Source organism: Trichosurus vulpecula, chromosome 8, assembly GCF_011100635.1.
Source record: "Trichosurus vulpecula isolate mTriVul1 chromosome 8, mTriVul1.pri, whole genome shotgun sequence".
Lineage (NCBI taxonomy): Eukaryota > Metazoa > Chordata > Mammalia > Diprotodontia > Phalangeridae > Trichosurus > Trichosurus vulpecula.
In genome coordinates this window covers 125,409,380-125,436,359 of record NC_050580.1, presented here as the reverse complement: position 1 = coordinate 125,436,359, position 26,980 = coordinate 125,409,380, and the positions used below count along the sequence as shown (strand labels likewise).

General features: G+C 39.4%; 1 protein-coding gene across 1 annotated transcript in view; it reads right to left on the bottom strand.

Annotated features, from left to right (window-relative positions):
* LOC118829620 (NT-3 growth factor receptor-like) overlaps window positions 1-26,980 on the bottom strand; it is a 99,361-nt gene that overhangs the window by 48,684 nt on the left and 23,697 nt on the right. Inside the window, exons 2-4 of the mRNA XM_036736569.1 lie at window positions 25,623-25,753; window positions 15,136-15,308; window positions 10,817-11,060 (exon numbers count right to left, since the gene is read on the bottom strand). Of these exons, the coding sequence (XP_036592464.1) occupies window positions 10,817-11,060; window positions 15,136-15,308; window positions 25,623-25,753 (548 nt within the window). The remainder of the gene's footprint in view (window positions 1-10,816; window positions 11,061-15,135; window positions 15,309-25,622; window positions 25,754-26,980) is intronic.

Below are 26,980 nucleotides of genomic sequence, written 5' to 3'. Positions count from 1 at the left end.
GCTGAATAAAAACTTTGACCTCCAAATATATGACTCAAGGGAAACATAAAAAGGTTAAAAAGAAAAAGAAACAAGAAAGAGCATAAGAAATTCAATAAAGTTAAAATGTTTACATTTCTATATGGCAAGATAATATTTCTAATTCTTAACTTTATTACTATAACAGCAACTAGAAGGAGCATAAGTAGATAGAGAGTATGAATATAAGATAACTTTGATGGGATGATATCCCCCCAAAAATAAAGTGGTGAGAAAGAAAATTGCACAGAAAGAAGGAGGGAGGAGATTGAGTGAGTAAATTATTCTATATAGAAGAGGCATGAAAAAGCTATTATAATAGAGGGGAAAATGGGGGGGGGTGGGAAGAGCTCAAACCTTTCTCATCAAAATTGGCTCAAAGAGGGAATAATATACACATTCAGTTGGATATAGAAATCTATCTTACTCTATAAGGAAGTAAAAAGGGATGAGGATTATAGAAGGGGAAGGAAGACTGAGAAAAAGGAGCATATATTGGGGAAGGCAGTGATCAGAAGCAAAATACTTGTGAGGAAGGAAAGGTTGGGGTGTAAGAGAGAGGTGGGGATAAACAAGTGAAAAATAGTATGGAGGAAAACACACAGCTAGTTATCATAATTATAAATGTGAATGGGATAAACTCACCCACAAAATGAAAGTAGATGGCAGAATGGATTAAAAACTAGAATCCCACAACATGTTGTTTACAAGAAACACATTTAAAGCAGAGAGATATACACAGGGTAAAGACAAGGGGCTGGAGCAGAATTGATTATGCTTCAGCTGAAGCAAAAAAAGCAGGGGTACCAATCCTGATCTCAGACAAAGCAAAAACAAAAATAGATCGCATTAAAAGAAATAAAGAAGGAAATTATACCTTGCTGAAAGGTACCATAGACAATGAAGTCATATCAATACTAAACACATATGCACCAAATGGCATAGCATCTAAATATTTGTAGGAGAATGAGTTATAGGAGGAAATAGAAAATAAAACTATACTAGTGGGGGACTTCAACTTTCTCCTCTGAGAACTAGATAAATCTAACCAAAAAATTAACAAGAAAGAAGTTGAGGTGAATAAAATTCTGGAAAAGTAACAGATGATAATTCTCTGGAGAAAATTAAATAGAATTAGAAAGGAATATATTTTTTTTCTCAGCAGTACATGGCACCTACACAATAAGTGACCATGTATTGGGACACAACCAAATGCAGAAATAGTAAATGCATTATTTTCAGATCACAATGCAATAAAAATTATATTCAATAATGACAATGGAAAGAGAGATAAAAAATTAATTGGAAATTAAATAATCTAATCCTTTAAAAAGTAGGTCAAAGAACAAACGATAGAAACAATCAATAAGCCCATTTCAAAAATGACAATAATGAAACAACATTGCAGTAGTTAAAGCAGCATTTAGGGGGAAATTTATATCTCTAGTTGCTTACATCAATAAAATATAGAAAAAGATCAATGAATTAAGAATGCAGCTAAAAAGCTAGAAAAAGAAGAAATTAAAAATCCCTAACTAAACACTGAATTGGAAATCTTGAAAATCAAAGGAGAGATTTGTAAATCTGAAAGTAGGAAAACCATTGAACTAATAAATAAAACTAGAAGATAGTTTCATGAAAAAACCCAATAAAATAGAGAGAACATTGGTTAATTTGATTTTAAAAAGGAAAGAAGAAAACCAAATTACTAGTATCAAAAATGAACGGAGTGAATTCACCACCAATGAAGAGGAAATTAATACAATTGTTAGGATCTATTTTGCCCAATTATATGCCAATAAATTTAGCAATCTAAATGAAACAGATGAATATCTACAAAAATATAAATTACCCATATTAACAGAAGAAGAAATAAAATACTTACATAACCCAGTCTTAGAAAAAGAAATTGAACAAGCAATGAATGAACTTCCTAAGAAAAAATCTCCAGGACCAGATGTATTCACAAGTGAATTCTACCAAACATTTAAAGAACAACTAATCCCAATACCATATAAACTATTTTGAAAAAGAAATGTGAAGGAGTCCTACCAAATTCCTTTTACAACATAAATATGGTATTATAACCAAATGAGAAAGAGCCAAAACAGGGAAACTTATAGACCAATTTCCCCAATGAATATTTATGCAAAAATGTTAAATAAAATACTAACTAGCAAAGAGATTACAGCAATGTGTCACAGAGATCATATACTATGACCAGGTGGGATTTATACCAGGTATGTAGGGCTGGTTCAATATTAGGAAAACTATCAGCATAATTGACCATATCAATAATAAAACCAACAGAAATCACATGCTTATCTTATTAGATGCAGAAAAAGCCTTTGACAAAATGTACCACCCATTACCATTAAAAACACTAGAGAGCATAGGAATAAATTTAGCTTACCTTAAAATGATAAGTGATATTTATCTAAAACATCAGCAAGCATTATCTGTAAGGGGGAGAAGCTAGAAGCTTTCCCAATACAATCAGGGGTGAAGCAAGAATGCCCATTATCACCTCTATTATTTAGTGTTATACTATAAATATTAGCTATAGCAATAAGAGAAGAAAAAGAAATTAAAGGAATTAGAATAGGCAATGAGGAAACAAAACTATCACTCTTTGCAGGTGATATGTATGATGTTTTACTTAGAAAGTCCTAGGGAATCAACTAAAAAAACTGCTTGAAATTGTTAATGACTTTAGCTAAGTTGCAGGATACAAAATAAACCCATATAAATCATCAGCATTTCTACATATTACCAACAATTTCCGGCAGCAAGAAATAGAAAGGGAAATTCCATTTAAAATAACTAGACAATATAAAACACTTGGGCGTTTACCTGCCAAGACAAACCCAGGAACTATATGAACACAGCTATAAAACATTTCACACAAAATCAGATCTAAACAATTGGAAAATATTACTTGCTCATGGGTAGGCTGAGGCAACATAATAAAAATGACAATTCTACCTAAATTAATCTATTTATTCAGTGCCATACCAATCAAACTATCAAAAAATTATTTTACAGAGCTGGAAAAAATAAAAAAAAACAAAATTTATCTGGAAGAACAAAAGCTCAATGATATCAAGGGAATCAATGAAAAAAAAGTGAGAAAGAAGGTGGTCTAGCCCTACGAGACCTCAGATTGTCTTGTAAAGTGATAATTATAAAAATAGCCTGGTACTGGCTAAGAAATAGAGTGGTGGATGAGTGGAATTGATTAGGCACAAATTACACTATAGTAAATGACCACAGTAATCTGGTATATGGTAAACCCCAAGATCCAATCTTTTGGAACAAAAACTCATTCTTTGACAAAAACTACTGGGGAAACTGGAAAACAGTATGGAAGAAACTAGGTATAGATCAACATTTCACCCTGTATACCAAGGTAAGGTCAAAATAGGTACATGATTCATACATAAAGGGTGATACCAATTAAGAGAGCATGGGATAGTTTATCTGTCAGATTTATGGATAAGGTGAAAATTTAGGACCAAAGAAGATATAGAGAACATTACAAAGACTAAAATAGATAATTTTGATCACATCATTTTTTTAATTGTACAAACAAAATCAATGCAACTAAAATTATAAGGAAAACACAAAACTAGGAAGATATTTTAGTAACAAGTATCTCTGATAAAGGCCTCATTTTTCAAATATATAGAGAACTGAGTCAAATTTATAAAAATACAAGTCATTCCCCAATAGATAAAAGGTCAAAGGATATGAACAGGCAGTTTTCAGACAAAGAAATCAAGACTATCTATAGTCATGAAAAAATGCTCTAAATAACTATTGATCAGAGAAATGCAAATTAAAACAACTCTCAAGTACCACCTCATACCTATCAGAGTGGCTAATATGACAAAAAAGGAAAAAAAAACTGGATGCTGGGGGGTCAGGGGGGCAAACTGGGACACTAATCTACTCTTGGTGGAGTTGTGAACTGATTCCACCTTTCTGGAGAACAATTTGGAACTATGTCCAAAGGGCTATAAAACTGTGTATGCTCATTGATCTAGCAATACCACTGCTAGGTCTATATCCCAAAGCCATCCAAAAGTGGAGGAGGGGAGGGGGAAAGACCTATTTGCACAAAAAATATTTTAGCAGCTCTTTTTCTGTATTGGCAAAGAATAGTAAATTGAGGGAATACCTATCAACTAGGGAATGGCTGAACAAGTTGTGGTATATGATTGTAATGGAATATTATTGTGTTATAAGAAATGATAAGCAGGATGATTTCAGAAAAACCTGGACTTACACGAACTGATGCATAGTAAAGTGAACAGAATCGGAAGAACTGTGAATGACTTAGCTATTCTCAGCAATACAATGATCCAAGACAAGCCCAAAGGACTAATGATGAAGCATACTATCCGCCTCCAGGCAAAGAATTGATATTGATTGAATACAGACTGAAGCATGCTATTTTTCACTTTCATTTTTTTCATTTATTCAAGTCTTCTTGTACACAATGATTAATATGGAAATGTTTTACATAATTGCACATGTATAACCTATATCTGATTGCTTACCATCTCAGGGAGTGGGGAGAGGAGAGGAAGGGAGGGAGGGATAGAATTTGGAACTCAAAACTTTAAATAAAAATGTTTTTAAAAATTGGAAAAAAATACCAAAAAGGACAGTACATAACTTTTCCCTTCTGTTGTTCCAGGCTGAACACTCTTGGAGGTTTAGAGTGGAGAGATGGGGCCAAAAGCCCATGCCCACTGGCTCCTAACCATAATGGAAGCAGGTAGAAGCATCCATGAGCTGGGTGTTGGCTGCTGTTGGCAGGAGGTCACACAAGTTTCAAGGAGATGGCAACCTGCCTACATGCCACAAAACAGCCTTCATGTGACATCTTTGGCATAATACACAGTGTTGATTGCAAATCTCTTCTCTAAAAGCACAAAATGTATGTGTTACCTCACAGACCATTCATTAAATAGACAAGAAGTTGCTTTCTGTCTAAAATCATTCAATGTGGGATGTGCTGATATCCTCCATACTAATGAATGTCTTCTCTAGTGAAATGCTTGTGCTATCTCTTCCCTTAAGAATGTCTTTAGATGATTTAGAGGATTTGGGGATGTGGGGGTGGGGTAAAAGTAGGAGTATGAATGAGAGAGTGCTCCAGAAAATTTCTTTTCACTGAGTTAATAATAATCAGCATGATTCCTATGAGTGGACAAATCAAAACTCCTGAAAGGACAACCTTTTGCTAAGCATTTAACAGACATAGTAGGTGCTTCATGTATGCTGGTTTCCTTTTATCTCTTTTTCACATTCTGGAGCTAAAGTCTTGGTCTTTCCCCCCTTAGTGTATCCCAGGATCTCCCTTTTTAACCCCCAATTTGATTTCCCTTTAGTATAGTCCCAGGCTTGGGCAGGGGGTGGGCAGGGCTGGGTTTGGATAAAGCAGGGGTACAAAATTCTGTTTGGGCAAGCCAGTCAGATTTAAAAGCATCCACTGATGTGACTACATAATGGTACACAGAGGGAAGGAGGCATCTGTCTTTAGACACAGACTTAGAAGAAGAGAGGAACAAATCGCTCTGTTGCTTTGTTACATGAATGTTTGTTTTCTCTATCTAAATGTGTAACAGGAAATTAAGCAGTTCACCTTTGTAAACCGTTTGCATCCCACTTATGCATGAGCCAGATGGTGCTTTTCTTTGTTTTTAAGAGATTAAAAATGGGAGAGGAGGAAAACAAGGAGGAGTTAATCCCAGCTCTGGAATACACACTGGGCAAGCCCATACACACACACACACAACACACACACACACTCACACACACACACACACATACACACACACACCCCACTCTGTGCTCAGAGTCCCCAGTTATCTGCATTTAGCCGTGCTAGGTGTGAACAGTGAGCAAATGCCTAGACCCGACAGATTTAAGTAAACACAGGGCAGCAGAGATCTGCGAACCTGTCACATAGCGTCAGTTTTCAGATGGAATCCTTCACAGTGTTCCCAGAATATGATAAATTACTGCGTTCTCTCAGGGCCTCTGCTGCTGTGTACTAAACAAGATCTTATATAAATCACCAGAAGCCGAACTTAGCTCTAGGATTCACCAGAGAAAACATAAGGACATACCTGTTGCCACCATGGAGGGAAGACATGCACAGGATGCCTGGAAGCTCCACTTATCTCAGGTTGGAGCCCAGGACAGACATGGTCTGAAGGCAATCAATTTACAGGCACCAAGCTGGTCAGGATTGTAAATGCACTGGGGCCTTGGGGAGGAATCATCCTATCTGATGATGATCCGGCTAGGTTCCCCACGCTGCGTTCAGGTAATTACATTTTTAAGGCATCTAAGAATAGTCATGTCTATTATCCTAATATGAGGCCATCGTGGCAGAGTAAGCACATAATGATCCAGCCTGTGAGTAAGGAAGATCTGGGCACATCCTGGCTGTGTGACCTCTGGCGAGTTACTTCTCTCTGGGTGGCCCAGACAAGTTTCTAAGACTTTAAGTTGCTGATCTTCACTCAGAGGTCTAGAAGAGAAAGGGACCTGAGGTCACACAGACCAACCCCTTCATTTTATAGATGATGAATTTGTTTGGTTTTGTCCGACTCTTTGCCACCCCATTTGGGTCATACTGCCATTTCTTGGCAAAGATATTGAAGTGATCTGCCATTTCCTTCTGCAGACCATTTTACAGATGAGGAACTGAGGAAAACAGGGTCAAGGGACTGCCCAAGGTCACACAGTTAGAAAGTGTCTGAAGCCACATTTGATATCAGAAAGATGTCTATCTTCCAGCACCATCAAGCTGCCCCATAAATGATGAAACTGAGATCATTTCTAGAAGGCTTTGCCTCATTGGAAGTTCACTAATGCAATAATATCACAGATCTAGAGTAATAATGATGATAATAATAACAATAATACAAAGTAGTAGTAGTAGTAGTAGTACTGGTGGTAGTAGTAGTGGTAGTAGTAGTAGTAGTAGTAGTAAACCATTCATATATAGGTTGCTGCATCTAGGGCAGCTCTAATGTTCCAGCTTTACTGTAAGGGAAAGAGTCTAGCTTCTAGATAAACTGAGAGTTGGGACTCAAAATAAGACTTCCTGGAACACCTTGGTGGGTTTCTCTTTCATCCTCTGCTATTAGAAAACTGAGCAACACTGGAGGTTCTAAGAGATTTAGAGAAGGGGGCTAGTGATCAGGAGGACTCCTGGGCATGGCTTTACTACTAATTTATAATACACCTGCAGAAATCTACTTCACCTGTCAGCCTCAGAAGTCCCTTCCAAAACTAAATCTATGATGCTATAAGCTTGTGTTTTTGCATGAATGCTCCTTTTTTACATGAAAACATGCAGGTACATGCTTCAAAGAGTTGTTCTAGGGGGACTTATGAGTTTTTGTGAAGCCATTCACATTTTCTCTCCCCATCCCCTTGTGACAAATGACGCTCCTCTTGTGGGAGTTAGGTTCATAAATAACACCTACTCAAAGCCATGAACTAGACCGTGGAGATGCCACAGATGAGTCAGTCTTCCTTTCAGGAGTCACAGAACTGGAGGAGACCTCAGAGGTCCTCTAGTCTGATCCTCTGATTTGATTTAGGAGGCAATGTGAAGTGGAAAGAATCTTGAACCTAGAATGCTGAACTCAGAGTAATAGAACCTGAATTAAAGATCCCAATTCTGCTACTTTTTCTATGCGTGACTTTGGTCAAGTCCCTGGGCCTCAGTTTTCACATCTGTAGAATAGAGGAGTTGGACTAAATGACCTCTTAAGTCTCTTCCAGATTTTTATCTATGATCCTATGATCTAAACTTATTTCAATGTGTTTTATAAACTGCCTTTGGGAATAGATAAATGAGGATAAGGCTACCCAACCTCTACAATGGGGGTTACAACATCTATCTCATTGTCTCGCACTTGATGGGTTGTTGTTCAGTCCTTTCAGTCATATCCAACTTTTTGTGACCCCATTTGGGGTTTTTTTGGCAAACATAGTGTAGTGGTTTGCCATCTATTTCATTTTACAGATGAGGAAACTGAGGCAAACAGGGTTAAGTGACTTATAGCTAGTAAGTGTCAACTCAGGTCTTGATGACTCCAGGCCCTATGCCTTATCCACTTTACCACCTGGCTGCCCTACATGCAATGTGAACTTAATGTAATATTAGTTGAATTGTACTCAATAGGTACTTAAGGTAATACTAGTTGAATTGATTAACAATCCATACTTTCTCCTGGGAGAAGACAGCTGTTGAACTCTAAAGCATAGGGACAGAAGGAGGTGAAAACTGGGCAGAGAGAGCAGAACAATTTGGCCAGAGACCAATGTTAATTAAAAAATAAAAATAGGGAAGAATCAAGGCCAATATTTTGCTTGCAAGCTAATTGGGATGCCCACTTTGCACTCATTCTGGTGAAAAACATTTTCCCCAGCTGCTCCACTGGACTCAGGAGCCAGTGCACATGGTGAACAGATCTGATTAGCAGGGCAACTGATTCTCTGTCCTGCTGTAGAAGCCTTGGGTAGAATGAGAGCTAAGCCATACCTCTGCCTCCATCAACACCAACATAAATCTAAGTTCAGGCCAATGAAACCCATTATATAGAGTACAGAGGGCTATTAAATGGCGCCACAGCCAGCTTGATGCAAAGAATCCAAATGGGGCCCATGACCCAGGAAACCTTCAGTAACAACTCCATCCAGATGCTTCTCCAGGAAATGACTGTAAAAGTGGTGGAGATGCTGATAAGAAGATACCGCTCCCAATGGTCATTTCTTGGCAGAATCTTTCTCCTGTCCTTAGCCTGTGGAAGTTGCTATACATTTTAGTTTAGTTTTGTTTTTATATCTGGGGCTCATCAGCTGTTGGGAGACACAAAACAGCAAGGATTTACCTAATATACCTTAACTATCCCTTCCTCTTTGTGGCCATAGGCTCATGCTCTAAAGCTGGAAAGGAACCTGAAGGCCATCTATTCCAACCATGCCATTTCACAGATGAAGAACCTGTGGGTTAGGAAGATTAAGAAAATTGTCCAAGTTCACAGAGGATTTGAACACAGACCCTCCGATAGTAGAACCATTGTCCTTTCTACTATGGCATACCACCAGGTGCTCTACAGTACCTGCAATGTCGATGCATTGGCCCCTGTCTTTGGGCTTGCTTGCTGTCTGCCTCTCGTTCTGATCACGAAGGGCATTCTCCTATGTGTTTATTTTCTTAGCGCCAGGCTACTTCTCACATCAAATCTCTTGTGGAACCACTGTTTGACATTAGGTCATCTCCCTTCTGGTGGCACTATTAGGGATACACAGACTGAGCCAAATGGAGGAAACTAACATCAATCACATACCCCTTGTCTGGCAGTCTTGGGACAGGAACACAAAAATGCATCTGGGGATTTTTGTGTTAGCTACATACAGTGTGATCACCCACAGCCCACACAGGAGATGAACACAGTGATCCCTCATCTCATAAAACTTAAAACCACTCCTTCCCAACACACTCCTTACACTTCCATTTTATCTGCTCCCCTTTCCCAATAAACAAATATACCCAATCCTCAAAATCCCTATAATAAACCACAGAAGCACAAGATTTTGGAGGAAAGGGCCTCAGTGATCAGCTAAGCCAACCTCCTCGTTTTAAAGAAGGAAAACAAAAACAAAAACAAAAAGACTAACACTCGGAGAGATGAAGGAACTTGCCCAGGGGTCACACAGCCAGCAGGACCCAGGCTGGAATCTGAATCCAAATTTTCTGATTCCAAGTACTACCCAGATGTACTTCTATCTGTGGCAGTAATTATCTCCAAAGGATTTTTAGCTATATCATTCGATTTCCTGTTACCAACCTCCTTCCACTTTTCTGAAGTAGTGGATAAGTCCTTTCCTTCCATAGCAAAAATGACCCTTTTCAGATTCAACCAAATGAATGTCACAAGGTCTCTATGACTTTTGAGCAAAGGATCATGAAAACCCTATGAAAGTCATCTGTGAGGACTGAAAAAAAATGAATCGATACATAGAAGAAAGGGAAAGAAGAAGGCTTGACCCCAATTATAGTCCAAAAACTATTTCCCAAAGTCTAACCTTCACTCTTCTCCATGGTAAATAACCAATTGGCAAACACTCTCTTGGTTATCTTTCCCCTCAACTGTATGCATCAAGCTCTCTTTAATTCCTCCTATCAGTTAAGTTCTGTTAGTCTTTTACTCATCCTTACTACATTTCTTTGCTTTTTGGTGATTGTCAATATATTCTTTGGAGATGGAATGAAGTCCTACATTTGGGGACAGATCCCTACAGAGCCAGTTTATACTGGAGTCATGGGTGGGCACATACGAGAAATAGCGCCAGTAAGGAGAAACTCTGTGTGTGTGTGTGTGTGTGTGTGTGTGTGTGTGTGTGCACGCACGCGTGTGCATGAAGGAATAAGCATGAGATGCAATTAAAGGGAAGGAACATGAGCTGTTGCCAGTCTGGGGCTAAGGATGTGATGAGGGAAAGTGTCCATGACAGAATATGAAGGTGTACAAGTAAACAGGTTTTAACAGAGATAGAATTGGCCAAATTGATGAGGAAGATCAATGTGAATTTACCTGTGGGTATGGTTGTGTATGTTACAAGCACATTAAAGTGACAGAGGGAGATAACACATGACAAAGACAGATATGCACAGTGATGAGTAGCACTTCACTGATAACATCATTCTAGAACATGATGAGTTACCCTCTCGCTGTTTCCCTGCTAAGGAAAGCTGCCTTACCCTGTAGTAGTCAGTGCTATAGACATCTCTTGACATCCCAAAGTCTCCAATCTTCACCAACAGGTTGGCTCCGACTAAACAATTCCTGGTGGCCAGATCCCGGTGGACAAAATGCTGTGAGGCAAGGTATACCATGCCAGAGGCAATCTGGCTGGCAATGTGTAGCATCTGGGACAGCCCCAGCTCTCCTTTGGCCTGGCGAGGTTGCCCATCCACCAGGATCATAGCATCTGGGCCATGAGCCCTGTAAGAGATAGAGAAAAAGGGAATGAATAGAGAGAATGCACGAGGGGCAGAAGAAGCCTAAATTCTCCAGTCTCTGGAATGTCTCTTTGAGATGGTAAAAAAAGAATTCCCTTTCAACCTATTTGTTCTCCAAGTCTTCCATTATGGGTCATTTCAACAGAAAATCTATACAAAGATCATCAACTTGGCTTCTATTTTTTGGCTAATTATGACTAAATCAACTCCCAAGAGTCAATTCCCTGCTTCTTGTAGTATCTCACTAACAGCTTAGGAGAGTTACCAGTAATTTCCAGGCCTAGTCACGGTCCTCTTCAAAAACAAAGGACAAACACAACCTGCCAGTAGTCCGAGCTGCCTGAATGGAGACTCAGCCAGTTGGATAACTTAATTACCTCTCCTTCTCCTTCTCCTCTCCAAAGAGAGGTAAATTTTGATGGCCAGAATTCCCCGGTTAACCTGGAGTTTACTGGCAATATTCCACCCTCCCTCCCTCCCTCCCTCCCTCCCTTCCTTTCTTCCTTCCTTCCTTCTCTCCTTCCTTTTTCTGACCCATTTCACTCTGAAGCTGTTGATTGGACCACAATAGGTCCTTGCCCATGCTCCACTTAATGGCTATAATTTTGGCCCTCTTGCTTCAGAGTGAATGTCAATGGTAACTGTTTCTCTTTTGCCTAGCAACTCTGAGGGTCTTCCCCTGCTGGTTTGATTTTTTTTTCTCTTTTTTCTCATTAAAGGGGCCATCCCTTGACTCACTTCTTAAAGAGGCCTATTCACTGAATGGACATTACCTCACTCAAAGTGAGAATCTGAAAAGGCCTTAGCCTAAAAGGGCCAGGGTCTCCCATAGCATCCTGGGCCACCTCTAGTCATTCTGATGAATATCAGGCCACTGGACCCAGATGACTCTGGAGGAGAAAGTGAGGCTGGTGACCTTGCACAGCCCTCCCTCACTCAAATCAAAGTCAACTGAAAGTCATGTCAACATTTTCCTGTCATGGTCCTCTTCAAAAACAAAGGATGAACACAACAGGGCTTAGGGATGGGGAACCTTTGGGGAGCAGGAAAAACAGATGGGATGTAGTCTGTGAATCTAAGAAGAAGCCTAGAGCTTGACCCAACATTCTCCACTACCAACCCAGCCTAGGACTTTCTATTATAATGCCTCATCCCTGTCAAACTAGTCACTTTATTGGTCATTCTTTTCTCCATGAGGCCAAGGAGCAGTAATAAAATTCAGGGACTATTTATGAAGCTGTAGGCTGGAAGCCCCTGTGCAGAGCAAACCTTCAGGCCACTTTACTGCTTCTCCAATTTCTATTGAAAGGCATCATTAAACTCAGACAAATTTATTTTATTGTCATATGCTGGCTTGACCCTCCACATTCCACTGAAAGCTTGGGAAAGAGTTGATGTCAGCAGAAAATCACAACTTTTGCCTCCCCATCCTCATAGCAAATATCCCCTGTGACAAAGATTGGCACTTCCGTTGTGGAGACCAGAGGGTCATCTTCACTTTGAAAATACAGTATTCACAAGTATGCCCTACTTGCACCAAGTCCCCACCTCCCTTTGAGACCTACAAGGACTAGATTGAGAAATCATGAAATCATATTATTTTGGTGTTGGGAAAAGTGTTAGATGGTAGAGATTTACAATTGTTATCATTGTCATCATTATTATTTTGGTAGGACTGTTGTTGTTGTTGTTAATTTTAATATGGCATAAGGAAACAGTTGGCTTTTTCCAGAGGAGGCTCAGGGTATTTCAGCCCCAGTGACACTAGGATTTGGGGGACATCAGGAATAACAGAGCCTTTCTTCCACGATGGATATAAAATGGGAGGAGAGACTGATGAAGCTCAGTTTGGAACCTACTCAGGCCTCTAAGGAAAAAGCCCTGAATGTTGGAAAAGCAAAGTTGGAACACCAGTCCTCACTGATTCTGAGAGCAGGTTGTGCTCTCATTAATATTGTACACTGTGGCCTCCCAGCCACATCTCTCTAGCAACAGAAATAACACACATTTAGAACTTGGTTATCTGTCAGTTTCCTTGGAGCCTATCACCAGACTCCAAAAGGGGTTCTTACACTAAGACATGATTATTTCCTTGTATTTCGTCTTTCTCTAACCCCTTTCATCTAAAGAATATTGACCACTTTAGAGAGGAGGAGACAACCTACGGCTTAGGTGACATTTCCTCCCCTATTTATCTTTTTCTCTGTCTCCTTTTCTCTCTTCTTTTTCTCCTACTTCCTTTTTTACTCTCTCTTTCACCCTCCTCCCTAGTTTTAGGCATGGCAACAGTCACAGTGGAGCCCATGGCCAGCCTTGCCAGGGATATAAAGGGCATCAAAGATTGTTGAGCTCTCTTGCAGACAGGATGTGGCTGAAAATGGAACACTTTTCTTTTACCCTGGGAAAATGTGAGCAGAGAGACAAGTCTTGTCTTAGTCAGACAGGAGTTATGCCTGAACTCAAATGTATTCCTAGCTCAGTATCCTAAATATCAGGGGAAGATGTTCCTCTATGGAGACAAGAAGATCAAAAGACTTTAAGCCACAGAAAATCCTAAGGAATTATATCAAAAGAAGTCAGATCAATACTTTAAATCCTCCCCACTTTCCCCTGTGACCAATAGGTAGCCCAAAGTATAATGTCAAGTCCAAAGATTTTTCAATTCCATCAACCCATGACCATCTCCCCATTACCTCCTATATTTCCAGGCTCTTATGCCTCCTGAATATGAATTTTCTTCTGGGTAATGCCCATCGATGATTCCTCAAGTCAAGATATACAACCTAGTCACTTCAAGTCAGAATGCATTATACTTTGCTGCTGCATTCACTAAAGGCTTCTATGAACCTTGTTCTCTCAGAAGCTTGATTTCTAATTGAAAATTTGTTTGTACAAAGAGTCTAGGTGGGTATTGGGGCAAGGAAGGTTCCAAGTTGGGGATACTCAGCTTCTTCCATTGGAAAGTATGTGTTTTTTTCAGAAGGGCAAGAAAATGGACAGGTACTGATTTCCATATACACTAGTACAAACCAATAAGGACAGTGCCACATGCTGATGGTTGCATCTGTCCTCTGTAACTGCTCTCAGGTATACATGTCACACTAGAGCTGGAACACTTAGATGTGAGAAGAAAAGAGAAGGGAGCTGTATTGGGGTAAAGGAAAAGAACTGTGATACTGAATATCAGATTTCACCTCCAGATGGTGATTTGGCATATCTCACCTCTTTAGGGAAGAAAATCTCACCTCTTCAGCTTTGAATTTCCCTAATGTCTGATACAATACCAAACAGGAAACTCTGAGAACTCAAAATACCTAGGTTTTCCCCATTCTGGGCCCTGATAGATCCCTTCTTAATATGATTTATTTGCCTTATTTTAAAGTAAGAAGTCAAGAAAGTCTAAGCTAATACAAATAATCCTTCTTTCTACGATTTCTTTTCCGTGATTTGTTTGTCACTTTAAAATTCTCACTCATTATCAAAGAATCCTTTGGAGGAGAGGGTAGTGATGATAGAAACAAGAGGAAGAAGGGGGAAATATTAATCTCTGTTTTGCAGATGAGGATATCAAGATGACAACAACAACAACCGCCCCCTCTGAAAAATAACAAAACAACAAAAGACATAGATTGGTCAAGGTCAAGAAGTGAAGCCAGAACATGCTAATTTCGAGGGCCTGGCTCTTTATTAGATACTACGATGAGTATTGCTAATCCTAATAGTAATAATAACAATAATAAACACTTTTTTCTCTTTTTGGGCCATTTTGAGGCTCTTTCTTTTGGTCGCTCTTTGGAATCAGTGAAAGAGTAAAAAGTGGGAACAGTGATTACTCTTAACTTGCCCAACTATTTTATGGATTTGGACAGAAATTTGGGACAAGGTCTTGGATGATCTTTTCAGAGTGATGACACGTCACTGCCAAATGGAGGTAGCCTTAGACGAAAGATTTGTTTTGTTTTCCATTTCCTATCGCCTGGTGTTCTGGACCCATTCTGAGGTCAGGGCCCAGGTGGCTTAGCCTCCCAGAATATGATCCCAATGGGGCTCTTGCTTACCTGAGGAATTTGTTGAGGTCTCCATGCTTCATGTACTCAAAGACCATGATGAGAGGATCACCATCTCCACATACGCCATAGAACTTGACAATGTGTTCATGCTGTAGGTTGGTGAGCAGTTCTGCCTCTCGCTGGAAATCCTTACGTGCAGCCAGGGTAGGGTCTTTCAAGGCCTATAATGGTAGGACACAGATTATAAACTCCTAGAAACCAGAGATCATGTCTGTTTTGTGTGCTGAAGAGCACCCATCAAAGCACCATTAACTCATAGACCCTAAGGAAATAACAGATACTAAGATATTGGCTAAAAAACTAGGGCTCAAACCACAATGACAAGGTTTATAGTCTTCTCCCTTTACTATCATGACCATTGGTCATTTTTACTGGCAGATTTCACAACTATCCACTTATTGAATGCTTCCCTCCTCCCCTAGATGCACCAAGGTACCAGTTCTCATCCGACAGGGAAACAAACCGAGACAAAACAACCTACGGACACATAACCAAGAGGAGATCTAGGAAGAGAACCTAGATTTCTCATTTGCAAAAGGTGCATCCATTGGAATAATTGTGTAGTTTAGTCTGTAGGTTGGGATGTAAGAAATGGGATATGAAATGGATCACTGATCTTGAACTAGAAGAGACCTCAGAGGTCTCCTATTCTAAACCCCAGATTTTACAGATGGAGAAACTGAGGCCCATAGAGGTAAAGTGACTTTGAACCCAGGTCCTGTGACTGCAGAGACACAGGTCTTTCCACTATACTTTGGCCTATCTTTTAGGCCCATAGGGATCTACAGAGGAACATTAAGTATTTTTTTAGTTTTGTTTCCCATTTCCTATATTTAATGAAGAATCTTATGTTCTCTTGGCCTTTCAAGAGGGTCACTGGGAATCTAAAAACATGGACAAGTTGACATGTGGAGTGGGGTGGGAATGCGGATGAAAAAATACTGGTAAAAGGGAGTGGATCCACCACAAAATTTTAGGCTGGTGAAAACTGTGGCAACATGTAGATTTCTCTACTTTTCATTATTCTGCTTGATTAAAATGAACCTTAATAGAATCACAGAATTTTCAAGCTATAATGTACTTTACTTTTCATCTAATCCACTGCCTCATTTTACAGCTGAAGCAGGTGAAGCCAAAGGGTTGGCATGACTCATTGAAGGTCACACAATGGACTAATGGCAGATGAGTGTATTTCCTCTGCTCTCATTGCACAGAGGGCCAGGTTTTTTGCAAGTAGGCAGAAGTGGCAAACGCCTATTGGGATGATTTGACAGATGCTGACCAAAAATATCTTTCCCATCTCTTCTGTGTTAAGTGTCTGAAATTCCCACACTGTTCCTTTGGGTACAGGCCTGTTAAAATATAGTTGTTATCTGGTAGAGGTAACATACTCAATCATTTTTAGACATTCTTTCATTCAACAAATATTTGCTAAGCATCCATTGGCTACAGAGCCAATAGTATTAAATACAGTACTAACTTTATGCAAGTAGGCAGAATAGGCAGCTGCTTATTGTGATGATTTGACAGGTCTATGTATCTTGTGCGTATTTGTATGTGTATACATATGTACTCACACATACACACATACATATATATGTTTATATATATATATACATATATATATATATGTTTATATATATGTATGTGTGTATGTATTTGTATACCTATATGTAGATATGGGTGCACACAGACACTTTTTTTTACCAGAAGCTGTGATTTTATTGGTGTAGGGTATGCCTGGTGAGGAACTTCTGTCAATACGGAACATCAAATGTACTTCAAATTATATTCCCAGGCTCATGGTGAAAACTGCTATCCACTTCCAGGGAAAGAACTGATAGAGTCTGAATGCAGATGAAAACACACAATTTTTCACTTTATTTTTTGTGGGTTTTTTCTCTGTGTTTCCTTTCACAACATGACTAATATGGATATATTGTTTGTATAACTGCTCATGTATAACCTATATCAAACTGCTTACCATCTCAGGGAGGAGGAGGGAAGGGAGGGAGAGAATTTAGAACTCAAAATTTTAAAAATGAATGTTTTTACATGTAATCGGGAAAAATAAATTATTCAAAGAAAGGTATAGTTCTAGAGATTTGTCTGGACATTGAGAGGCTAAGGGATTTACCCAGAATCACACAGCAAGCAGGTGTCAGATCCATCATGCTACTTCTCTGAATCTCAACGCCATACAATTTACATTCCAGCCATCATCTCCAGCCCTGACCTCAAATACCTACCCTTATGACCCATAGGCTTCTGAATGGTGAAGCCTATCATGCTTGGATCCAAGCCCACCATGCTACTTCCTGAACATCTCCATACCATGTTACTTTATGCCTATTCTCTCCCCTTTCCTTTCTTACTCTACCCCTGTGAAGAGTAATCATATCACTGCTACCACACCTAGTAAGGGCATGTCAGTTAATTACCCTATGACTCCAATCAACATTACCTCTATCTTCCTTGTCTGCAATCCTCCTCCTTAACCCCACTTTCCATGTGCATAGTCTTGAGGGAAGGGACTGTCATGCATCTTGTATCCATATCAGTACTTAGCACAGTGCCTGGCACATAGTAAACACTTAATGCTTTTTTCATTCATTCATCAAGGTATGGCTCTCAATATAGATATAGATATCAATATAGATAACTGACATAAACACACTCAGCCTAGGTGGAAGGGTAAGCATGAAGATTTATGTAGATGTTGGATTTATGAGAGGAAAAAAAATGTCAGTTAACCAAAAGGCCTTTTCCCTTCTCTTTAAATCACTCTTTTTCACAGTATGGGCATTAATGGCAACAGTTGGTTATTTTTCACACTGAACGTGCTGGACAGCACCAGCCATCTCCCCTGAGGCTACCGCTGTGTTGCAGGTGACTGTTTCTGAGTTTCTCATGGGTTTACAAAAAAAAAAAAAAAACATCTGGCATCTCTTTTTCTCTTTTTTGCTCAATATTAAGGTCATTTTAACATCAAAATGGGCTTTATACTTACTACCTAGGCTTGAAATCCCAAATGTGTATGTTTTGAGGAATACATAATTACAATCATAGTAGATCGCATTATATATATATATATATATATATATATATATATATATATATATATATATATATATATATATATATATATATACCTTAAGACTTACCAAGTACTTTCACTGTTACTGATAGAGAGAAGGCAACAGTTATTATTATGATCATAGGTTTAGAGATTGAGGAACCTTAGAAGTCATGGAGACTCTCTTATTTTCAGGTATGGAAACTGAGGCACAGAGAATTTAAGTGATTTGGTCACATAGCAACTATCTGAGGCAAGATTCAAACTCAGATCTTTCTGACTGAATATCTGGCACTCTATTTACTATTCCAACTAACTATTACGAGGTAAGTGGAAACAAGTTGGGTTTGAGCAGTAAATGGTCCCATTTCCCTGAGAAATGGTAATACTGGGATATAGGTGGCTAGGAGAGGGCAATGACTTTCTATCTCAGAATCTAAAATCAGAGTATGCTACTTTGGCTTAGGATGGAATTCAAGTTATTAAATTGCATTTTCTCCTTCTTTGTTCTTCTGCATGGCCATGGGAAAGATACTATGAGAAAATGACCTTGAAGAATAATGATGATGATGATGATAATGATGATGATAAAGGAGGAAGAGGAAGAAGTAGAAGGATAAGGAGGAAGATGGGGAGGAAAAGAATTAGAAAAAAAACTCAAATGAGGGAGGTAGTGCATTTATTCCGTCTTATAGACAGGAAAAATGAGATTCGAGGATAATAACCATACTAACGTAGTGAGTAAGTGGTCATATCAGTATTAATATTCAGGGTTTCTGCTTCAGGTTTAGTGAATTTCCAACACGCCATACTGCCTCTCAAGATATCAGGAAATAACCTCGTCTGAAATTTTGGAAGATTCTTTCATAAGTAACAACATTCTTGTTCTCACAGAGCTACCAGATCTCATAATTTGCAGAGAACTCTGAGGCCATATAATCTACTTTCTACCTGACCAATAGTCCCTCTATAATCCCACTCACATTCCCACCACCAAGTGCCATCCAACCTTCACTTGAACACATCAAGTGGAGGTTAACCCACTGCCTCCAAAGTCAGTCTAGATGCTTTTCTTAGGATGTTTTTCCCCCTCAAATATCAAACCAAAATCTGCCTCTGTCATTTCTCTCCACTGCTCCTTGTTGTTCCTACTAGCTCAGGACAGTTGGTTGTTAAATTTTCAATGTGAACATTTACACTTCTGAATCAGCAAAAATTCTTAATCAGAGCTTGAGTCAATGTTTTTTGACTGCCTAGTATTGATGAAGAAAATATTAATAATTCAGATTTAACTTAAAAGTCAGTGCATGTACATTTCCCCGCAAAGAGCTGATTGTTAAACATTTACCAGCACACTGGTTTGCCTCTGGGCAAACCGGCAGAGGGGTAGCTAGATGGCAAAGCAGATATAGCACAGACCCTGAAGTTGGGAAGACCTGAGGTCAAATACATACTAGCTGTGTGACCCCACCCCAATTGCCTACCAAAAAAAAATAAAGGAAACAAGCAGAACAATTATAATCTCTAGTCCATTTAACAGCCCTCCCTTCAAATATTGGAAGAGAGCATTCCCTTCTGTGCCTTCTACACTACCCCCATCCACCCTTCTACTTACTTTGGGAAGAAGGGGAAGAAGTAAGAGAATGTTTGCTAATATTTTCTACACATCTATATTCAGGCAGATTTCATTCCTCCAATGCTACTTCATCTAGCCTTATAGATTAAGCAGTGGTGTTTAGTTGGATGAAAAGAGAAATTGTCTTAGTGTCAAAATTATGCATTCTTTTCATCATTCAATAATTTCTTTGAGTTTTTTAATGTGTGTGTGTGTGTGTGTATGTCTGTGTGTTTGTGTGTTTAAATGCTTATTTCTGTTTTGCTTTCTTTGGCTGGAATGTCATTTTGCATGGGATGATGAATTTAAATTTTCTCAACACATGGATATGTTGCTATTTTATCACCTCTCAACTCCATAATTGCAACTGCCTCCTGATTGGTCTCCCTTCCTCCAGTTTCTCATCACTCCAGGCTATCCTATACACTAACTTCAACATAATTTTCCTTAAATGTAGATCTGACCATGTCACTTGCCCTACTTCATCAACTCCAGTGAATCCCTATTACCTCTAGAACAAAATACAATCCCTTCTGCTTACCATTTAAAACTCTTTAGAGCCTGGTCTCAACATGTCTTTACAGAGACAATCATTCTCCCTGACTCTTTGATCAAGCCAAACTGATTTTCTTTCTACTTCTTATCTGATTCTCTCTCTCTCTCTCTCTCTCTCTCTCTCTCTCTCTCTCTCTCTCTCTCTCTCTCTCTCCCTCCCTCCCTCCCTCTCTCTCTCTCTCTCTCTCTCTCTCTCTCTCTCTCTCTCTCTCTCTCTCTCTCTCTCTCTCTCCATGTATTTATATATGTATATACATAATATATACATGTATGTATACATGTATATACATGAACATCACCATGATTCCTATATATGTGTTGTGTGTGTATATGTGTGTGTATCACATAACCATGATGATTAGTTCAAAGCATATATCTAGTTCCTTGGGAGGTGCCCCAGTGCAGTAAATCAGAGATGCCCCTGATCACTATAAATATGATCTGCTATACATGTATAATTTGGAGCAAGTTATTTCATCTCTCTAGGTGTCAGTTTCCAAAAAGAGGGATATCCTCCAACATAATTCTTCCCAGCTCAAAATTCTGAGATCCTCCTCAGAAGCCTTATCAAGGCACAGAAGTGTCCTTGGCTTCTTAAAAACACAAATTCTAGTAAAGTCCTGCCAAACTAGAAAGTCCCCCTAGAGTTAGGCTGTTTGTATGTGTCATCAGAAAAGTATCCTGTCAAAATTTAGAAAGGTTCATCTGAAGAAGCTTAGCCTATAAGTGACAAAATTTATTTTTGGCCATAGAGACTCATGAAGAATTACCCTGAGATTTATATGAAGTGTGATACAGAATGAAGAAAACAATACAAGAATACATTGTTAAAGGAATAATAATAAAAATAATAGTGATAAAATCTGAGAATATCCATAGAAGAAAGAGAGAACAGAAGTTGTATGGAACAAACAAGATGCTTTTGTTATTATTTTGTTAAAAATTAATATACACATTTTAAACTAAATTGTAAACAACTTGGAGTATACGGTTTTGCGTAGGATTATGTTTTACTTGTGTTTATTTGAATGTCAGTAACTATTAATAATAAACCAAGCTTAGAAAAAAATTTTAAATTAAAAGAAAACACCATCTATAATCTGCATCAGTGGAGCGAGTATCTGTACTGATGAAATCATGGATCTTTGGAAATATTCAAATGCATACATGACATGTACACACATGCACATGCTGCATGCATTGGAGTAGTGTGTGGGAAGGGGAGAAGCAAACAGACTTTTTTGATTTATTAAAGGAATTAATCTCCTACACAGTTCAAAGCCAACTGCCAGTGCCATTAGCTGAGCACCATAAGCTTTTCTATCCAAGAAAGACAGAGGGATAGCTGAGGAGCAAACAATTTTCTACTCTTATTTATTATACACTGGAAACAGTGCAGTGTTGGCAAGCTAAGTAAAGCTCAATGGAGCCAAGGAGTGTCTGAGAGACCATCAAAGGCTTGAGAAGAGGTGCTGGTGATCGAGCAGAAAGGGATCTGCTGATTCCCCATTGAAAAGCTGTTAAATGCTGTATGTGTCATAGGCGAGAATCCTTGCTTTTTAAATGAAAGCTTCTACCAGTGGAGAGCATCACCATAATCAACAAATTCCATGTCCTACTGATTTAGGTCTCCCTCAAATGGGCCTCCTTTTCGATGTCCGTTAGCACTTATGCAGAGTGTGACTATAAAGCAATAGCTTTTTTTTTTACAAATAAACAAGCCAGAACTCATCCCTCCATAAGAGTACAGTCTTCTTTTTATTCATTTCCTTGGGAGTCTACCAACTTCTCTCAATGATGCTGTCATGGCTTAGACTACTTGTGGAATACCCATTGGGAAGCCTTATTAATTTAAAGCACTTCATGCTTTTTAATCTAAACTCAGTTTGATTGCTCACCTTATTAAGGATAAAACTGCTTCCAAAAATCAAAACCACTGTCAAAAACCAATGATTTGTCACCACTGAGGACATTTAAGAATATACGCTCCAGCATAGGATAGCATGATGAACGATGGGTCTGGAGTCAAAGGACCTAGATTTCTATCCCAGCTCTACCCATGTAGAGCTGGGCAAGAGACTTCCCACCTTTGTGCCTCAGTTTCCTCATCTACAAAATGAACGGGTTGGACTAGATCACTTTTATAGCCCCCCCACACACACACACACAGCTCTCCAGCTTATGGTCCTGTGAGTACTCTAACCCCTAAAGAAGTTCCAGGTGTATTTAATGCAAAGGTAGCAGCACCCTTGCAAGGAGACTACTTTGAAGGGGCCAGTGCTCATCCACGTGTTTGGATTCAGTTCTATTTGTTAAACGTTCATAGATTTTTATAGTCACACTTGAAAATCTATAATAACGTAATTATGCACAACCTCATATCTTGGCAGTGAACACGTCACTTAGCTTTTTCTGAATCTAAACTTCCTCGTCTGTAAAATAGTGATAATAATATACTTCTCACCTCACAGTGCTGTTGTGAGGAAAGTGTTTTGTGGAAACTAATTTGCTCCACACATTTCAGAAGTTTTCATCTTATACTTTATTTTTATTATTATGGTTATTATTAAACATTTAATGAGAGTACTTTGTAAATTTTAAGTGCTATATAAATACTAGTAATGGTTATATTGAGAATTTACTCAATATTTAATAAAGCCTGTCAATGAATTTACATTCATAGTTTTTAAAAAAGTGTAGTCTTGTTCATGACTCTATGAAGATAGAAAATTACTCTGAAGGAGGACCAATCAAAGTTCTGGAGAATGATCTTGGTCTGGAAGCTCTAAGGTCACCATTTGTTTCAAGAACTGAATCTCTTCCATCTTTCTCGATATGCTCTGACCTAAATTGACAGATGACCTGGAAGGGCTAGTGAAAAGGGCTAGCGATAGCAAACTGACTTGTTTATTAGGAGATGAGGATGTAGCTACATCCATATGCACAGCAACTTTGGGGTCCCATTGCTCCTGACTGGGGAGGATTTGACACCATTTTTTCTCACAAAAACCACAAATGAGTGAAAGCTTATTAGTGAGGTGGAAACTGACCAAAACTTAGACTTCACCACATGGTGATAAGGCATTTCTAAAGGACCTTGGCAACTCTGATGGGGTATTGAACAGGTGGGTGGGGAAATTCAAAGTCTCGTGACTATAAGATCTTCTGCTTCCCACCCCATACCTGAAAAAAAAATATAAAAGTCTCTTGGGGACTATGGGAGAAGGATATGGGAGAAGGCATTATATTTCTATGAGTATGGCACCTAGGTGGTGCAGTGCCAGACCTAGAGTGAGGAAGACTCATCTTCCTGAGTTCAAATCCAGCCTCAGGCACTTATGAGCTGCATGACTCTGGGCAAGTCACTTAACCCTGTTTGTCTCAATTCCCTCATCTGTAAAATGATCTGGAGAAGGAAATGGCAAACCATTCCAATATCTTTGCCAAGAAAATACCAAACAGGTAACAAAAAGTCAGACAGGACCGAAAATGACTGAACAACAACAACAATATTTCTGAGTATAAAAATGCAACTATCATTTTCAGAGTGAAACAATACTGGGCACTTGCCCATTAGTGTAAACTCATTAAGGGCAGGGGAATTTTTGCTTTTTTCTTTGTATCCACAGAGTTTAGACTGGCATATAATAAATGCCTAATAAATGCTTGTTGATTGAAAGAAGGAAGGAAGAAAAGGGAAGAGAGGAAGAGAATGATAAAAAAGAAAGGAAGGAGTAGAGGAGAGGGAAAGAAGGAGAGGGAAGGAGAAGGAAGGAAGGAAGGAAGCAAGGAAGGGATATAGTCATGTAATTGGCCCCTTCTCCCACTGATGACTTCTTGGAGACCTCCATCTTGGGGACCGTTCCAGGCTGCCTATGATTCATTCCATCCTTGGCTGTACTTCTAAATCTCCAGACTTCTCCACCCTGCCCCTACATGATTACTTTCTTTCCCTCCCACCCCACTTTTCATCTCCCTTTTATGTGTTGTCTTCCTCCATAAGAATGTAACCTTCTCGAAGTCAGGAACTGTATTCCTTTTTGCTTGCATTTGCATCCCCAACACTTAGCACAGTGCCTGGCACACAGTAAGTACTTAATAAATACTTGTCACCCACCTCCATAAGGCCCAGAAATTGAAGTGACTTGAACAATGAGTAAGTGGCACATGCAGGATGTGAGCCCATGTTTTCTGCCTCTGAATCTTTTTCAGAGTGTTCTTTTCTTAAGATTCATCTGCTCCAATCCTCTCATTTTACAAAGGAAAAAATTGATACCCAGAAAGATAACAGATTACTAGATTACTCCTAGCTTGCAAATACACACACACACACACATACACACACACAAACACTCATACACACTGTCACATATACACTCACAGACACACATACAGACACACGCAGATATACCCCTTATCATCCCGCCTTTCCCAAAGCTCTAGCTCCTTCTCTGATCTCATGGGGGCCCAACCCTAATGTGGAAGGATCTTCCATGTGGCTTCTGCTCTGGGCATATCCCATCTCTGCAACTCATTTGAGCTTTGTAAAACCCAGAGGGCACTTTCTGAAAGCTACAGAAACACAAAACGACTGATGCTCTGATTGAATGTGAATGGCATCCATTGCCTCTACCACAGATGGTATCTGGATATGTGTTCCTAATGTGTGCAGCTTTTCAGTGAGTAGGAAAACTCCCATCGGGACCTTGGCATCCATAGGGAGGTTGACATGTGAGGAGAAATGGTGGGAGATCTATTCTAGTGAGAAGCAGTGGGACCCCAAAGATGCCATGCAGATGGTAGATGCTACAAGCTCATCTCATAACAAGTTGGTTTTCTATCATTAAGACTTTTCATGTCAGCTCTGTCAGTGAAGCTGCTAAGTAAGGACAAAGAAGAAGGAGAAAAATGGAAGAGACTCAGTGTTTGGAACAAGCGGCAAGCCCAGAGTACCCAGAACCAGGTCAAGGGCTTCTGTATACTGTTTTGGATTCATTTTTAATTCTTAGCCCACTGTGGTGTCATATGTCAATACCCCTGGCTGTTTCCAAAGGAAAGGAGTATTTTGGAGATAGGGAGAATCAACTGACCTTGAGGCAAGGTCCTTCAAATCCACGTAACCCAATCAATTTAGCACAACATCCTGTAATGGAGAAAGTGGTTTTTCTCCCTCTCCTTGGGCTCTTAGCCAGCCCTGCTGCTTTGCTTCCACATGCCTCTGAGACTCACCTTCACTGCCACCAGCATCTTGTCCTTGGTTGGACTGAGGTTGTAGCACTCTGCCAGAAATACCTTCCCAAAAGCTCCTTCCCCAAGTTCTCTCTTCAACACAATGTCTCTCCTCTTAATGTGCTGGACATCTGCAGATGGAAGAAAGGGAGGAAATAAAGGAGGGCTCAACCCTATACGTTTGTGCTAAATCTTGGAATCTTAAGGTCAGAAGATTTGCATTCAAGTTCAAACCCTGTTACTGTACAAGCTGTGTGAACAGCACCTTAACCTCTCTGGTCCTATTTCTTCAACTATAAAATAGGTACAATTATTTCTAAATTATCTATTTCAGTGTTGTTAGGAGAAGCATGTTAAAACCTTAAAGAGCTATGTAAATATGGGCCACATAAATAACAAATTATCTCCAATCAATCGGTCATGACCACCATCATCATCTTGTTCATTTTCTAGGGGAATAACGTGGCAGTATTTGGGCCTAGAGATGGAAGCAACACTTTGGGCCCCAAATCCATACTAGATTTGCTATAAGTCTTTAAGCAGGTCAAGCCTGATGCCTAAAATGGATAATTTATCATCTGACTATCCCCTACCATCTGGGAGGGGTGGGGAAGATGGCTGAGCTTCTGGTAAGGAAAGCCTCATGAGCTTCTCAGAGAAAGGCCCTAGATAAATATAAGGGACTGTTACTGTTCCAAACCATTTAACCAGTTAATTAGAGCCCCACAGGAAGCCACTTTCAGCCCCACCTCCCCACAACTTGTTTCCAAAGAATGCTACAATGAGATTGCGGTAGGAACAGGTCTTGTAATGAAAGATAGATCCACAGGGAATGCCCATTGACCTTTTCATTAATTGTTCAGTAGGCAGAAGCCCATTAGAGATCTATATTAATATTATTATGTTACGAGATCAAGCAAGAGGCACATCTCATATGACTTGGGCATGGAAATAGAACTGAGAGCAGAGGACATGTCAGGGAGTCCCAGGTGAGCTACAGAAAATGTGACGGGAAGTAGAGATGTGTGTGTGTGTGTGTGTGTGTGTGTGTGTGTGTGTGTTATCTTTGTTTTTAGTCCAAAGTCCTTTCTGAATGAGTTATGAAAACCTTACTATTGTTTCTTTGCCTTAAGATTTCATGCTTCAAGCAGGGGTTGAACTAGATGACCTCCATGTTCTCAACTCTAATATTTTATGACTCTTTTTAACACTTGCCTAGGATAAGTTCAAAGTAGAGCTGCCTTTGTATCCTCAGAGTTCAGTATCCCCAGGCACTGTGGTGCCTAGAACATATTAAGAGCTTGATAAATGCTTGTTGACTGACTGACTGACAGACAGATGACCCATCTGGAAGGATT